The sequence below is a fragment of the Venturia canescens genome, chromosome 1, assembly GCF_019457755.1.
Source record: "Venturia canescens isolate UGA chromosome 1, ASM1945775v1, whole genome shotgun sequence".
In the NCBI taxonomy this organism is placed as follows: domain Eukaryota; kingdom Metazoa; phylum Arthropoda; class Insecta; order Hymenoptera; family Ichneumonidae; genus Venturia; species Venturia canescens.
In genome coordinates this window covers 35,562,016-35,576,540 of record NC_057421.1, presented here as the reverse complement: position 1 = coordinate 35,576,540, position 14,525 = coordinate 35,562,016, and the positions used below count along the sequence as shown (strand labels likewise).

Here is a 14,525-nt window from a genome sequence, read left to right as displayed (position 1 = left end):
GGTGTTTTCTTCAGTCCTGATTTTTCCTTTTTTGTTCTCCTCAATTTCATCCTACTTCGGTCTCAACTTTGCTCGAACGTCAACCGCGAAATCAGCACCGGAGGCAAGTTTCATTATTAAAAAATATTCCTCGGCAACCTTGTATTTATTTATTGCGCCGTGATTGCGCCATTCTCCGGTAGTTTGGCATAGAGTATAGATAAAGGGAGCGCTCAAAGGTTTCAATATTGAAACTAAAACTTTGGCTCGAATAATCCCCCGTTCCGTTAAAGACGCGATATGGCTTTCGAGCGATTTTCCGGGATAAGACAATCGAGCACCCTCACGGATCATTGAACTCGCGGAAGCGGCGGGAGGAAAAGAGCCAGCAATCATAGCTTTAAAGACCGAAAGGCGCATCGATTCTGAAGTTACATTTTACCCCGACAGCTTTCTCGTTTTGAAACCTTCATACGAGATACGTTTCATAAGAATATTATTGCAGACACTGTATTTTTGTATTACGATATTCGCAGTGGAAGAGCAGCGTGGAAGCGAGTGGCATGTTACTGCCCGAGCTTTTCGAGCTCGCAGAAGGCACCTGATGCTGCATTGATCTGTCCACGATGTCACCATAAGCGAAGAATTCAATATTCCTTACACTTGAGCTTTCTCATAAAGCCAGCATTCGTTTCATCTCATTTTCTATTTATTTTTTCTAATATTGTTATCGGGTAAAATGATTGCGGATTGGAATCGTTAGTAAAAAACGGAAGTAGAAAGAAGCATTCTTTCCTAATGGAACTTTGAAATTGATATTGATCCAAGCTTGCACGACTTTGTGGATAAAACGGTCGATTATTTTGTGAAATCAGGCTTTTCGAACAAGTTTAAAAACTCGTGATCATTCTACGATGGTTTTTATAGTGAAATTTGAAAAATTAAATTGGTATCAACGTACGGAAAGTCGATGAAATCCCTTTGCACAATACGAAGATTCATTTTCATCAGCAATCCGCCATAAAACGTGTGTGTCCGTATTAAAGGAACCATTTTTGCATAATTTTTTTATTCGAAAGTTTACCATTGCGAGAGATCTACTATTAAAACCCCGTATCCAAGCCAACGACACGAATTGTAACACTATATAACCAAGTATATTAATTTAACGTCGTCACGAAAACATGCGACGAATCGTGGCAACGTTTGACGTTGTCGTTGCATTTCCGAGGCGAGGGTACTATAAATTATCCTATTTTCAGTTCACATGTCCATGGGAAAGTCCGAGATTCGCGTGTGGCACACGAGTCTTCCATAGCCGCAAACATTTTCCGAATACTTTTTATGGCTGGAATGAGAACAATGTCACGTTCGGTGCAACATTGACGAGGACGGGATTTTGGTGTTAAAAAACGGCAACTGCTGTAACTCCTCGTTTTTATGGTGTCGTTGAGCTGCAACATAAAAACGCTATGGGTTCGAACAGATCTAAATTGAGGATTACCGGACACGGCTTCATTACGGGTATGCGGGGCGAAAAGATTTCAGGAATCGATTCAATTTTGACAATAATTTCAGAACAATCCCAATTTTTTGTTTTTTATATTGAAATAATGGGATACTGACAGAAGAATTTTCTTCACCGAACCAAGCTCCCAGATAGTTCGCCAAGCAAATGATGGTTTGAATGTTTCTGTGACGAATGGCAAATAATTTTGATTGCTCGACAAAAATAACAGCGGAAGCCGGTCCGCTTGAAGGGACTTTTTCGAAAACTTTTTTTCCCAGCGTGAAATGGGCTTTCTCCAATCACAGTTTTGAAATAAAAAAACTGTCTGGATCCGGCTTTGGGGGAATAAGAAAATGCTATTTCCTCAGAAACATGTTAAAAATGAGCAGGAAAAGGAATCGATTCTATCAAGAAGGCGTTTTGTAGTAACACGTTGAAAGTTTCGATTTGTGAGAACAGCACATGTTCGAGGTACAACTATGTTACAAGGGTGGCGCGTACTCGAGCCTAGTTGGATTTCAGTCTGAGACAAGCAAACACACTCCAGACGGAGTAGAGCTCTGTATGTATAGACATACGAATGGAGAATAAGTTCGCGGGGCTATCTTACACGGAATTACTGTCAAAGGCGCAATGTTCCGTCCATAACAGCTCTTCTTTAAACCGATTACCGGCCCTGTTGAGCTGCTGATATGGAATTCAGTTGTACAGTCGAAATTCTCGCTCATTCAATTACGCTTAAGAGTAAAACGAGAGTCGTTACTTATTAGTCTATGAAATTGGTGTTAACACGGGACGAATTCTTTCAAAGAATTGTAGTTCAAACTAAAGTATTCTCGCATCGTCTTATTCTCGAGGTTTTTTTGAGTGAGTAACAAAGTTATTGATGTCTAAGAATTAATGTTTGCTTACCGTTCGGTGGAAATTCGTAGAAGTATGCGGACCTTGGACTGAGGCAACTGAAAAGAAAAAAATGGATTCCTCTTTTAGTGATAAAGAAATATTCGAACTTGACTCATGCGCGCGTTCAGAGTCTTAGTCACTGTTTATTCAGCAGTCGTTTTTTTCAAACTGTGCAAATGTTCCTGTTATATAACTTTCTTCGAAGTCAGTAGATAGTTCGTTATAATTTCAATGAATTTCCGATGATGGGCGAAAAAACGTGATTTTCTTGATTTTTTTTTCGACAAGAAAATAAATGTTTATTGAAAAACTGTGAACGACGTTCATTAGTACATATATGTTCATGTACTTGTACCATTTTTTTCATCAAAAAATTTCTCAAAATGGCGCAACTCCAGCTGTGTTTCAGGAACACTTCTTTTTGAGCATTAGTTGCAATGGACATGATAACTAGGAAACTATCAATCCGATCCATACCAAATTTATACCACTTATTTATAATAATAACAGCTTGGGCCTGAACGAAGTATTTATAAAAATTTTGATTAAAAAAAAAATGGCGACAATTTCAACAAAAAATCATTTTTTGAGGTGCTAAATTTTCGGTCTTTCGTTACATTTTTTTTTTTTTTTTTTTTTTTTTTTTTTTTTTTTTTTTCAACAAAATACGAAATCCTTCGTCCAGGACTCAGCTATTATTGTGACAAATAAGTGGTATCAATTTGGTATGGATTGGATTAATGGTTTTTTAGTTATAGTGTTGACCGCGAAGGTATTTAAAAAAAAAACGATTCTGAGATAATCGCGTTTAAAAATTCGAGCATTAAACGACCGCTTGCATCGGGTGGTCGGTCGAAATACCCACAGCTACGAATCTAATGCTCCGATGTTTATGAAATTTAGTGAAAACATTCTTCGGACATTGTAGTTGAAGAATATCTAATAAAAAAATTTTCGATTTTTCCGCCCATCACAAGTGCACAAGATACAATGTTGCCATGCTAAACCATGTTAAAAATATAAAGAATTTCAAAATGATAAGAATTTCATAAAATTTGATAAATGTATTCTTTAAAAATATATGAGACAATATGAATTTTTTTAGATTTTTTTTTATCACATAGTGTCTCGAGCGATTGAACACTAAAGTTCACGTGTATAGGCATAGAGTTAGCACATATACAGTTATACATCTCGTCCATGAGGACTTCGATTTAACGCTCAATTATTCGATAACCATGTGGTAAAAAAATTTGAAAAAAATGTACTTGTATACTTAATGCCAAAGAATGTTATCATCAAATTTTATCAAATTCTGATTTTGATTTTGTGAGCCACCCTCCTTAAATTGTATTTCGATTTTAGAATGAAGACACTGCAGTGGCATTCGCTCATTACTATTAAACAAAGCACGAGTGCTAATGGAAAAACCACAGAAGAAATTCGTGTGTATAAGAATGAGTGAGAGAGACAGATGAGATGGGAAATAAGAGTAGAAATAAAACGTCGTAAACGGGGTAAAAGCGATGCGCGTACTCTCATACATAGTCGATGAAGTTATTCGCAGTGAAATGATGAACGATAGGAACGAGGGGGGTAGTTTACTGCATTCGCATTTAATAGTACCATTAGCTCGAGAGAACGGATGGTACCCAGCGATAACAAAAGTCGTTCACAGTTTGGCATTATCGGCAGCCGATCTTTCTCTCCTGTTCCGAACTATGTATTCCCATTCCATGCCTCACCGATCAATTACAATCAATGGGACCGTTCGATCTTTTATTCCGGGAATATAACGAGTTTATAAAGGATATTCACGAAATTCAAAGCTCGATGAAAATGCTAAAAATAGTAACTCTAATACGATGATGGGGTAAGAATTGATTGAATGCGGTTGGGGCTCCTGTGATTAGAGAGCGAGTATTCAAAATAATATTAAAGCTAATTTGGCTCATATTTTTAAAAATACTTTCATCTGGCAAGTCTCTTCGTTTTTTGTATAAACCTGGAAAAAATTTCGGAAACTGAGACTGTTTTTTTATTTCTTTTACGATTTCGATCTTATCTATTATCATCTCGCACTTTAGTCGCGATTCATGTAATATCCGAATAAACGACGATTCATTCTCGCTTACAAGGTTATACGAGCGGGTAAATCTGAAATTGGAACATACCCAATTCCGATCCACAATATTTGACACCAGCGTGACCCCCGTTGAACGACGAACGACCACTCAAATAAATATTACCGAGAGGACGAAAGCCTTCGTACAAGTGGAAGAGTTTACTCACAAAACGCATCGCGCGTATCGCGAACAATGGACGAATGTGATGGCGGCGTTCTATCCCAGTATACGACGCGTCAATTCTATTAACTGGACGTACATGCACATCCACATGGCACGCACATCTGCGTGCATATTGAATCACGGGCAATCGGAGTGTGGTCAACAAGAACGAGAAGCGAGAGGAGGAAACGAGCGTGTAGTTTGATAAAGCGGAAATTTGCAGAGCACGTCGATCGATCCTTGTCACCGTCGGTTAAACGTTGTCCGGTTTGTCGATTTGAACTTTCGACAAATGATATTCGATCTCAACCAGGCAGGAAAATTATAGATAAGCCCTTCATCTTCTCAATAATCGTTCTATCTCACGATTAAACAGATTCACTTTAAAAAATCTCGAAACTAGTAATATTCTACGATCAAACTCATGATTCATTTATTTTTCGTTACTCCCGTTCAGCTTGAAGTATCGAGCAACACTTTCATACACTTGTGATGGGCGAAAAAATTGAATTTTTTTTTTTTTTTTTTAGATATTCTTTAAGTACGATGTTTGAAGAATATTCTCACCAAATTTCATAAAGATCGGAGCATTAGATGGTCGCCTTAGACGCAATTATCTCAGAATCGTTTTTTTTTTGAAAAATACCTTTGCGATGGACACGATTACTAAAAAACTATTAATCCGATCCATACCAAATTTATACCACCGAAATGGACGAAGGATTTCGTATTTTGTTGAAAAAAAATTGTAACAAAATACCGAAAATTTAGCACCTCAAAAAATTAATTTGTTGTTAAAACTGTCGCCATTTTTTTTAAATCGAAATTTTTACAAATCCTTCGTCCAGACCCAAGCTATTATTACAATAAATAAGTGGTAGAAATTTGGTACGGATCGGATTGATAGTTTTTATTATGTGAATTGCAACTGATCCTCAAAAAGAGGTGAAATACAGCTGGAGTTGCGCGATTTTGAGAAATATTTTGATGATAAAAATTGTACAAGTACACGAATATATGTACTAATGAATGTCGTTCACAGTTTTTCAATAATCATTTATTTTCTTGTCGAAAAAAATCAAGAAAATCACGTTTTTTCGCCTGCTGCAAGTGTATACGAGCCCTTAAAATTCAATTCGGATACTACAAAAATTCGTGGCGACTCGTTAGCGAATAATGCCTTCGAATGAAGTAGAAAACGATATTTTTAGTTCCAGACAAAACTATCTAACGCCCACGGCCTTAATTTTCAGTTCATCTCCAAAGAACCCAGCCACTGTCTGCTGTTTCTCTTAAAACAAACGTGCGGGCGTGTAGTACTTTTCAGACAGTTCGAATTATGCATGCGTCCTCGTCTATGAATACGAGCGTACGAATAAATGCGTAGAATCTTATCACTGGTAGAGCAACAATCGCAGGCCTGTGTTAATTAGCCGTTAAGAATGAAACAACTGGAATGGAGTACGCAGATGTCGCGTACTCCGAATGGTTATAGGGCACAATGGGTAATTAAGGATAATAAAGCCCTGACTTGAGCGCACCTGTCTTTAACTTGATTCTACTCTTTGCTACCGTCTCCCACGTGGTCGAGGGGCCAGTGCTCGAGCACTTGCTTCTTGCCAGGTGTTGCAACGCAATAATGAACTTATGATGCTGCCACACTTGCGAATACTCTGTACACAGGCTTTCAAAATGTGTAGCATTTTCTCTCTGCGAATGAATTCGTCGTCTATTCAACCTTAAGAATTCATTTTCCCTTTGAGTTGTTCTACTCCTTCGACTTTTATCCTCAAGTTGCGTCATTCTTTTTTCTGACCTGCGATGTTCAGGCTTCGTAAACGAACACAATAACGTACGCGAATCGCTGAGTGAATTGCAAGAGACTCAGAATGGAGGGTGAAACCGAAACGGGAACGTATTCTTCTCCAAACATTCTCGGACCGTTATGTCAGGATGGATAAAAAAGTTGCACTTTGATTTCGACCCCTCAGTTGCCCTGCTGATTGTACCATTCGGCTTAATTATCATCAGCGTGTGGGCATGCTCATAAATAGTTCCACGATGTCACATAAAGATTGGGACTGCCTCGACTGGAGTCAATAACATTGTCAGAATGCCAATTATTTGTAATTTATGGCTACGTGCTCGATCAAAAAGCCATTTCGTGTCGGTAAGTCACACGGGAGCACAAGTTTGTCGATGGAGTGTTCATGCAAGTACAAGTCGGTGTAAAATGAAGCGTTGACATACAAATGGTTTTAATAATATAATAAAATCGATTACGCGTATGAATGAATCAGTTCGTTATAAAATTGTATTCAAATGTTTTTTAAGCAGTGCTGAGACATTCCATACGTAATTTCAAAAAAATATTTAAAAACTCGTAAAACTCGTAATATTTAAAAACTCATAAAAATTTTTTTTATCAAATTGTGACATCATTGTCAAACTACGTTTTTTTTGCTGTCTCAATTTCGTATGACGGTAATTTTTCAGAATTAAAAATTTCACGCACCTTTGGTAAGTTTGTTGCTGCTGAATTCCACCTGGTCCTGTGAGCGGCGTATTTTGAGTGGCTAGGGCAAGTTTTTGTTGGCGCTGCTGAAGCATCTGTCGTCCGAAGACACCGTAACCGAATCCGTAGATCTCATCCTCCTCTTTGTCGCTGAGACAACTCGAAGGCTGTAACAATGAATACAGATAAACATCGAATTTTCATGATGCTGAAAGTTTGCGAGGTGGGAGTCCAACGAAATAAGCGAAAAAAACTTTTTGACACAAAAAACTGTAGTATTTTAGCCAGGGGCGAATGAAATTTCGCGTTCAGTCAGTGATGGATTCTCGATTAATGGCTTGCAATTTCATTCGCCAAAAAATAAGTTGAAAAATTTTATTTACAATGAAGGAATAACTCTGACATTCATTTAGAGTGATAATATCTTTAATTAGGAAGTAAAAATCGAGCCAATTTGAACGCCCATAAAATACGATCCTACGGGGCATGATCTACCTTAATGGCTTACAGGATGGAACGATCATCAATTCTATCTCTCCGCGTTCAAAAGATTGGTATTTGAGCAAATTTCTCCGTCAAGAAAAGCACACTTGAGAAGTGAAGCGTAAAAAAAATATTTTTCTGAAGATTTTGAGGGGCGGATACCGTGTCGACATTAAGGGGACCGCGAAGAAAATTATGGCGGCAGTAGGTGCATCGATGGAGGTGAAGATGCATTCGCCCTGAATCGATAACCGGTTGGCCACGATTGAAAACTTGATTAGCTCCGTAAAGAAGGAGCGCGATGGAGCCAGAGTTCGGAACAATAACCATCTTAAGCTGAGATCGATAAGACCGACACGGCTAATCGTCTTAACCTCTCGCGCTCTCAAGGTTTCCCTACTCTGCGAACAGCGAAGCGAGCTCTGCGCGTCGTCTTCCTTGTGTCTTTGTGGCGGTGGCTGATGTCGCACGGAAAGCAGAGAACGCTCCGCTCACGGCAGAGTTTCCCGGGTCGCTTGGCGACGAGGATGAGGTGCCCCTCCACCGAGCGCCCTCGGGGAAAGGAATCGGAATTTACTGCAAATGGAAATTTCACTGAGGCAACGCCACCACCGCCGTTGCCTCCGTGCGGCCACCGATATCAAACGAGACTCTTGGCAACCGAAGAAAATAGGAAATAAAAAAGTCGGTAGCAGAAACTGTACGGCCCCTCGGGCTCGCGCAATAGAGATGATTCCGTTCGTTCAATGCGGAAGGTGATTCATATGAAATATTCTTTCACGCGTATAGAGATACAAAAGTGTCGTTGTCAAAGCATGAAAGTTACGACATCAGCGAATAAGTATGTAAAAGATAAAATAGCTTTTTCGAATATATCCGTATCGAGCGGCCCGGCGCTTCGCGATGTACGATGTTCGAACGATTCGAGGAATATCGCTTACCGATCAAACGCCTCAAATTTTCAGACTTACCGAGTATTTTCCTGGCACGTAAATAGGTTGCGAATGACTGGTTGTCAGTTGAGTATTTGGCATCCTCGGCGAAGCATTTGTTTCCCGGCGTCGTAACTCTTCGAGGGGCTCGAGGACATCGCTGTAATGCGTTCTGAAGAGATCCGCGTATCTCGACGCCAATCCCTCTAAGTAGCCTTGTTCCCCTTCCTGCAAATAATCGCGTCGTTAAAAATCGATAAAAAACACGAGTGCGCTAACATTCCTTTGGCAAATCTTCATTCGAACATTGTTAAATATTTCATTCAAGTTGTCGGGAAAAATAACTAAACGTGTCCTGGTCATTTTCTCTGTAAACCGAATGTTGGGTCGACAACGCATGAAAAAATGCTTGATTGTCACTGATACGAGACCAACGTTGTACACTTTTCCTAGCCGTAGCCAGATTCCAGAAAAAGTTCTCTGGGTACGCCAACGAAAAAGTTGCCTCGGATGGCCTTTTTGAAATTCAACGTTTCTACGATCTCTCGTAACTCTTGCTCCAAAAGTTCAATGAGCTACTTTAGTCTCATTGACGAACACTCTTTTTTCATTTGCGTGTATACCAATGGAGTATGGCGGATGAAAAATTTCGCGAAAAAGCAAAATTCTCGTTGCGTCAGGTTTGAATCCCATTTGCAAATATTCACATCTGCAAAGAGGTGAATAACTCGCGAATTATCGCCGTGAATGCGAGTTGCAGTGGAAATGTAGCCGTTGGGCTCACTGCCCTCTTAAAACTTTCATGTTTCAGCAGCCGTTTCCACGTCGTGTTTCAACCCAGCGAACGTGTCGAGGGGATTACGGATAATTCATTACCCTTGAAACAATGGCAAATTAGAGTACGTTACTGAAATCTAAATTGTTCGTATCTCTAAATCTGTCGACGAAACATTTAATAGGCCTCCCTTTGTTTACTTTGCAATTGCTTTTTATTTCTGAATGTCGAACATTCGTTGCATTCAACGATTGTCATTCACCATTTTTATCTCAACGTGCGTCTGTGATCTCGGTAATTCCTGGTTTAAAGTGAGCATTACCGAGCCTGACGAAATTCTCAATAATCTTTATTTCAGTAAGTTTCGTCGGATGGTCTGTGCACGATGAGAAAACTTCGATCTCTCAAGATCCGCTCATCATTTTTCTGCATGTGATCGGTAACGTGAAGTTGGACAACGGGCAGTAGTACAATTTCAAACGAAATGGGAATTCTTACGACCGATGTTTGGAGTTTTATGAAAAAAATTTCATGTCGATGTTAATTTAAGTGAAATTTAAGCGAACGCTTTGATTCAGCATTTTGCTCATTCGCTTTGAAAATAGAATGTTAAAGAAAATTATTCTTGCACTGCAGAGGCTGGGTAGGAAATTGAGTAAAACAGCGGAGAGAAAGAATTCAAAAAACTGGATGGCGAATGATAATCTACGAGTAATTAAACCGAAAAGTTGGTCCGTTTCTATGTTTGACATTGAGTGAAAGCAGTTCTCTTTCTGCCTCGATCCTATTGCCTCTGGCAGCAAACTCCGCGGGCATCGGTCAATGCAATCGTTGTTAGCAATCCTTGGCACGAACATCTGTTTACAGGCAGCAAGTCCCGTTCGCTCTTTTCTCAGCTTCGTTTACTATTTTTTTGTTCTTTATTTTAAAAAGTGCTTTCTCAACTCTGAACCCGCGTCCACCGCTAACTCGTCCTTCGTTTCGAAAACATTAAGCGCAAAACTCGGTGCAATGTTCCGTCGAGAATGAACGCACGAGCGGTGATTCCAATGGCAAAGCAAAGGGAAATAGCAAGCGGGGGAGAAAACGGTCAAGGAAGAAGAAGGACAGAGAAAGGGAGGATAAATTCGAAGGGATCAGCGTGAAGGTGGACCAAGCTGTTACGGCTAGTGCTTATACTTCTTCCTCCTGCTATATACATAATCGTAAATATATACACACGTATACACACGACTCGGAAACTCGGTCCATTATAAACCTCGAAATACCCCGACCTCATAGCAGTCTTCAACTTTTAGAGTTTCTTAGCTCTGCGCTTTGCGAGTGGCTATAGAGATTAAAACGGTAAATAACCGAACTCCTGAACCCGCAAACGAGCTTACTGGCCGCGCAACACCATATCATTCGGTGTAGAAAAATATAAAGAATCGTTGCAGATGCGCATCCTGTAGAAGCTACAGTTTCAAATCGCTTTTTCTCACTATCTTTTCTCTGCTTTCGGCTCAACATTATCCCCTCGAAACTTGTTCCACTTAACATTAACCTGGACCAGCACTCACGATTCCTAGATAATACTCGTGACCGAAAAGTCAGGAGATTCCTTGTTGGCCAGATTTTTTTTCCACGTTCTCTGCCCTCGGTTACTTCGAGGTACTGCTCAATGGCTTCGAGCGCTATTTGCTGGCTTGTTTTCTGAGTAGCATTCCACATTCACGTAAGTCTAAAGGATTTCCAAGAGCAATGAACGATTCGCTTAAACTAACATATAAGAGGATTTAACGTCCTTTATTCTTGTAAATGCATAATAGTTTTCTTGATCATAGAACACGATAGCGTTCAGAGAGAATTGGAAATTCGAAATGCTACATAACATGCGTTTTCGAACTGTGCAACCCGACATCAATTCTGCTCTTTTTCTGCCACAAATTTGGTGTTTGGTGTTTAATATTCTATCATGAAAGTGGTAATTGCGGAATACTACAGATTTCGCGTTCCCGTTGCGCCTTCGCTGCTGTTCATAAGTTCAAAGGGCTTCTATCTCCGCATTCCCATTTGCTATATTACTCATCTTCGTACTTGAGGTTAACCAAGAAAAAAAGAATTTAATGATATTCGACACCAGTTTACTGCAGATTCTCTTAGAAAATGCAATCGGTGGAGTAAAATGAACTGATGATGATATTTATTATAGAGAACATGGCTGTGGGGAATTCTGTGTTTGTAGTTCAAAGGACCATGGCAAGGCAGTTCGAAATTTTGTATATGCAAAATATTTTCGAAAAAGTGCTGTTAAAATCTGAGCAATGCTATTCTATGTTGTGACGGCAGAATTTTAAAATCAAGAGTCGAGAATTCGTAGAATTATTTTTTTCATTTTGTTGGTGACAGAAGCAGATCATCTCTTATCGAGCCCTACGAAGTAGGGTTTTATGAGCGTGTTTAATTTTGAGAATCCAGCAGGTTTCTCGTCAGTAACGAGACACAGGGCCGAAAAAAGGAGGACTACCGAGGAAAAAAATGCGAGAGGAAGTGCTCGTAGCCTTTCGACATTTCTTTGACGTTATATCCACTGGCAGATTTGAGTTGTACCATAGAACACAAGTGGAAAGTACGTATAGACATAGAGAAGGAGCGGAACGGGTTGATGCCCGGGCGCAAACAAGTCAGCGTCTCGCAATAATTGGTCGACCATACTTTCTCGCGCCCTCTAGCTACGGCGGAATTATTTTCGGCTGAGCCTCTTCAACGATCGTTGCACCCACCATTAGCGAACGACTCGCTAACGCCTCTCCTGTTCTCGCACTGATTCTATGGGCCTGAGCTCTCATCCTCTTCGTCGAGTTCTTCGTCAACTCTCCATTCGTTCTTTCCCCAACGTGTATTCATTTTTTCCTCTTAATTTTCCTTATTATTTACGTACCCTTGAAGCGGACGATAAAGACGTGAAAATCTCGCATTCGTATCACGACTACTTTTTCTTGTTTTAGTCGCAGGCAGAATTGTCTTTTGTGTGAAAATCTCGCGTACGTATTGCAGGATTTAAATTCGTAGGATGTACGAGCGCTTTCTTCGCAGGGAGAATTGTCTTTGAGTGGATCGATTGCAGTCGGAAGTACGATTACCGAGTCCACCAGATCAATTTCAGGGGCCGTAGTTTCGTTGGCAAAGATCGTAAGAATTATGGACTCACATCATCGCGGCTTGAGAAATCACGGAGACGGAAAAAGCGAATAACGAGGGTGCATCGCTTAACAGTGATGTTCATCAGAGCAGATTTCGCCAAGGCACGAAAGGAATAGAAGAACGAGAGGCCATACTGATGCAAGCACAGTCTGTTTGAACAATCATCAACTCTTGCAAGAAGCGACACCGAGGTACTTTTGCATCCAGGAGGCTCTAGAACGTCGCCTTAATCTCTGCTTGCTCAACCGATTTTCTCGTGGTTTCGTTTAAACTGACGGGCCATCGTGAAAGCGAGTGTAAACTCGTTTGCTCTTAGTGGCTCATACTTCAACGGGGGGCTGATCCTCGACTGGTTCCAGGTTCCTTGAACCTACAGGATCTTTCTAATGAAAACGTCGTTGGGTCGTTTACTTGACTGGCGAAACAGGAATAACGATGTAACTTGTAGTTTAACAGCCTCGCCGTTTCAGTTTGTGCGCTTATTTTTTTCTCTTCGTATACTACGACATCGTGGCTCTCGAACGATTCATGAAAAAACTTAAGATATCATTAAAGACGGTATTCAAGCCGCATATCAATGGCTTTGGTATGGCCTGCAAGTTTTAATCACCCAAATGCTGCTTACTGTCGTTTCAAAGTACGAATGACATCACAGACTTGGGGGGTTGATGCTCGAGGCTCGTAACGAGGGGTGTTGCTCCCGGTTCAATGTATAGAAGTTGGGAAACTGTCCGGAGGATCTTTCGTCGTATTGTTTAATGTACGAGAGTATAGTGCGAAAGAAGAACCATTGTCATTTCGGCAGTGTATACGTCGTACGAAAAAAAGAACGTTGTACTCGCTAACATCAGTGTTTACATGTACCGAAACGAAAATCCTCTGTCAACGCCATTTTTAAACAGAACCGGTGGAGCTTGAGTTTAGCGACGGCTTTAGGCGCTACACACCCATTGTTAACTCCCGCGAATGCCTAGCCCGTGGAAAATGTGCACCGGGCTTTTGGCTCTACGATTCTCGGCAATCTAGAAATTAACGTTGGAGGCTAAAAGCTGTCTTGGGTAGACTCAGACTCCGAACACAAGATTATACGGAGTGCTGTTGTATTTTTTTCGGGCATGTTGTTCCATTCGTTTGAAAATAATTATCATCATTATTTTTAAATTCATTACTTTTCAAGTAATGACCACATTTATTTAACAGCAGTCACCCTTGTTAAGGAAGGGTCCTGCTTTAGAATGTCAAAAACTCGATTGTTTTTGGGATAGACGGAAATAACTCACTGTAGCTAACTTTTCGATATAATTTCAAGGATATTTCAAGAGTACAAAAGCATTTTTTTAACGTGAGAAATAGTTGTTTGTTCGTGGTTCATATGCGTCAAGTGTAATTGTCGAAGTTTCTCAACTGTGTACAGTGTGGAGATCGTAATTATTGTCTGCAACAAAAATTCCAATTTTTTTTTCATTTTCACATATTTTCCTTAAAATTTCACCTTTTTTCGGGTTTTAATAGGTTCAATATGGAAGGAAAACATATAAAAATGGAAAAAAAATTTGGAATTTCTATTGCAGACAATAATTACGATCTCCATATTGTATGCAGCTGAGAAACTTCGACAATCAGGCTCTGAGCATAAACCATGTACAAATTAGTATTTCTCACATAATAAAAACGTTTTTGTACTCTTAAAATATCCTTGAAACTATACCGAAAAGTTCGCTATGGTGAGTCATTTCCGTCTATCCAAAAACATTCCCGAAAACAATCGATTTTTTTGACTTTTTAAAGCAGGGCCTCCCTTAATCTGTGTTCAACCTCTCACCACTAATTAACACACTAATTTATTAACACAAAAATTACATTAGGGAGTTAACAAAGGCTTATGGTTGCATCCTCGAATTCTCGCATGGAGTTTTTCGGGGCGACGAACATATATAGTTAACTCCACTGTATCATT

At 39.9% G+C, this 14,525-nt stretch overlaps 1 protein-coding gene across 8 annotated transcripts in view; it reads right to left on the bottom strand.

Moving 5' to 3' along the window:
- Positions 1–14,525, bottom strand: part of LOC122407445 (SAM and SH3 domain-containing protein 1-like) — a 232,761-nt gene that overhangs the window by 41,599 nt on the left and 176,637 nt on the right. For all 8 annotated transcript variants that reach the window (XM_043413660.1, XM_043413709.1, XM_043413719.1 and 5 more), the window contains 3 exons: positions 8,650–8,838; positions 7,196–7,362; positions 2,402–2,448 (listed from right to left, as the gene is read on the bottom strand). In XM_043413660.1, the coding sequence (XP_043269595.1) occupies positions 2,402–2,448; positions 7,196–7,362; positions 8,650–8,838 (403 nt within the window). The remainder of the gene's footprint in view (positions 1–2,401; positions 2,449–7,195; positions 7,363–8,649; positions 8,839–14,525) is intronic.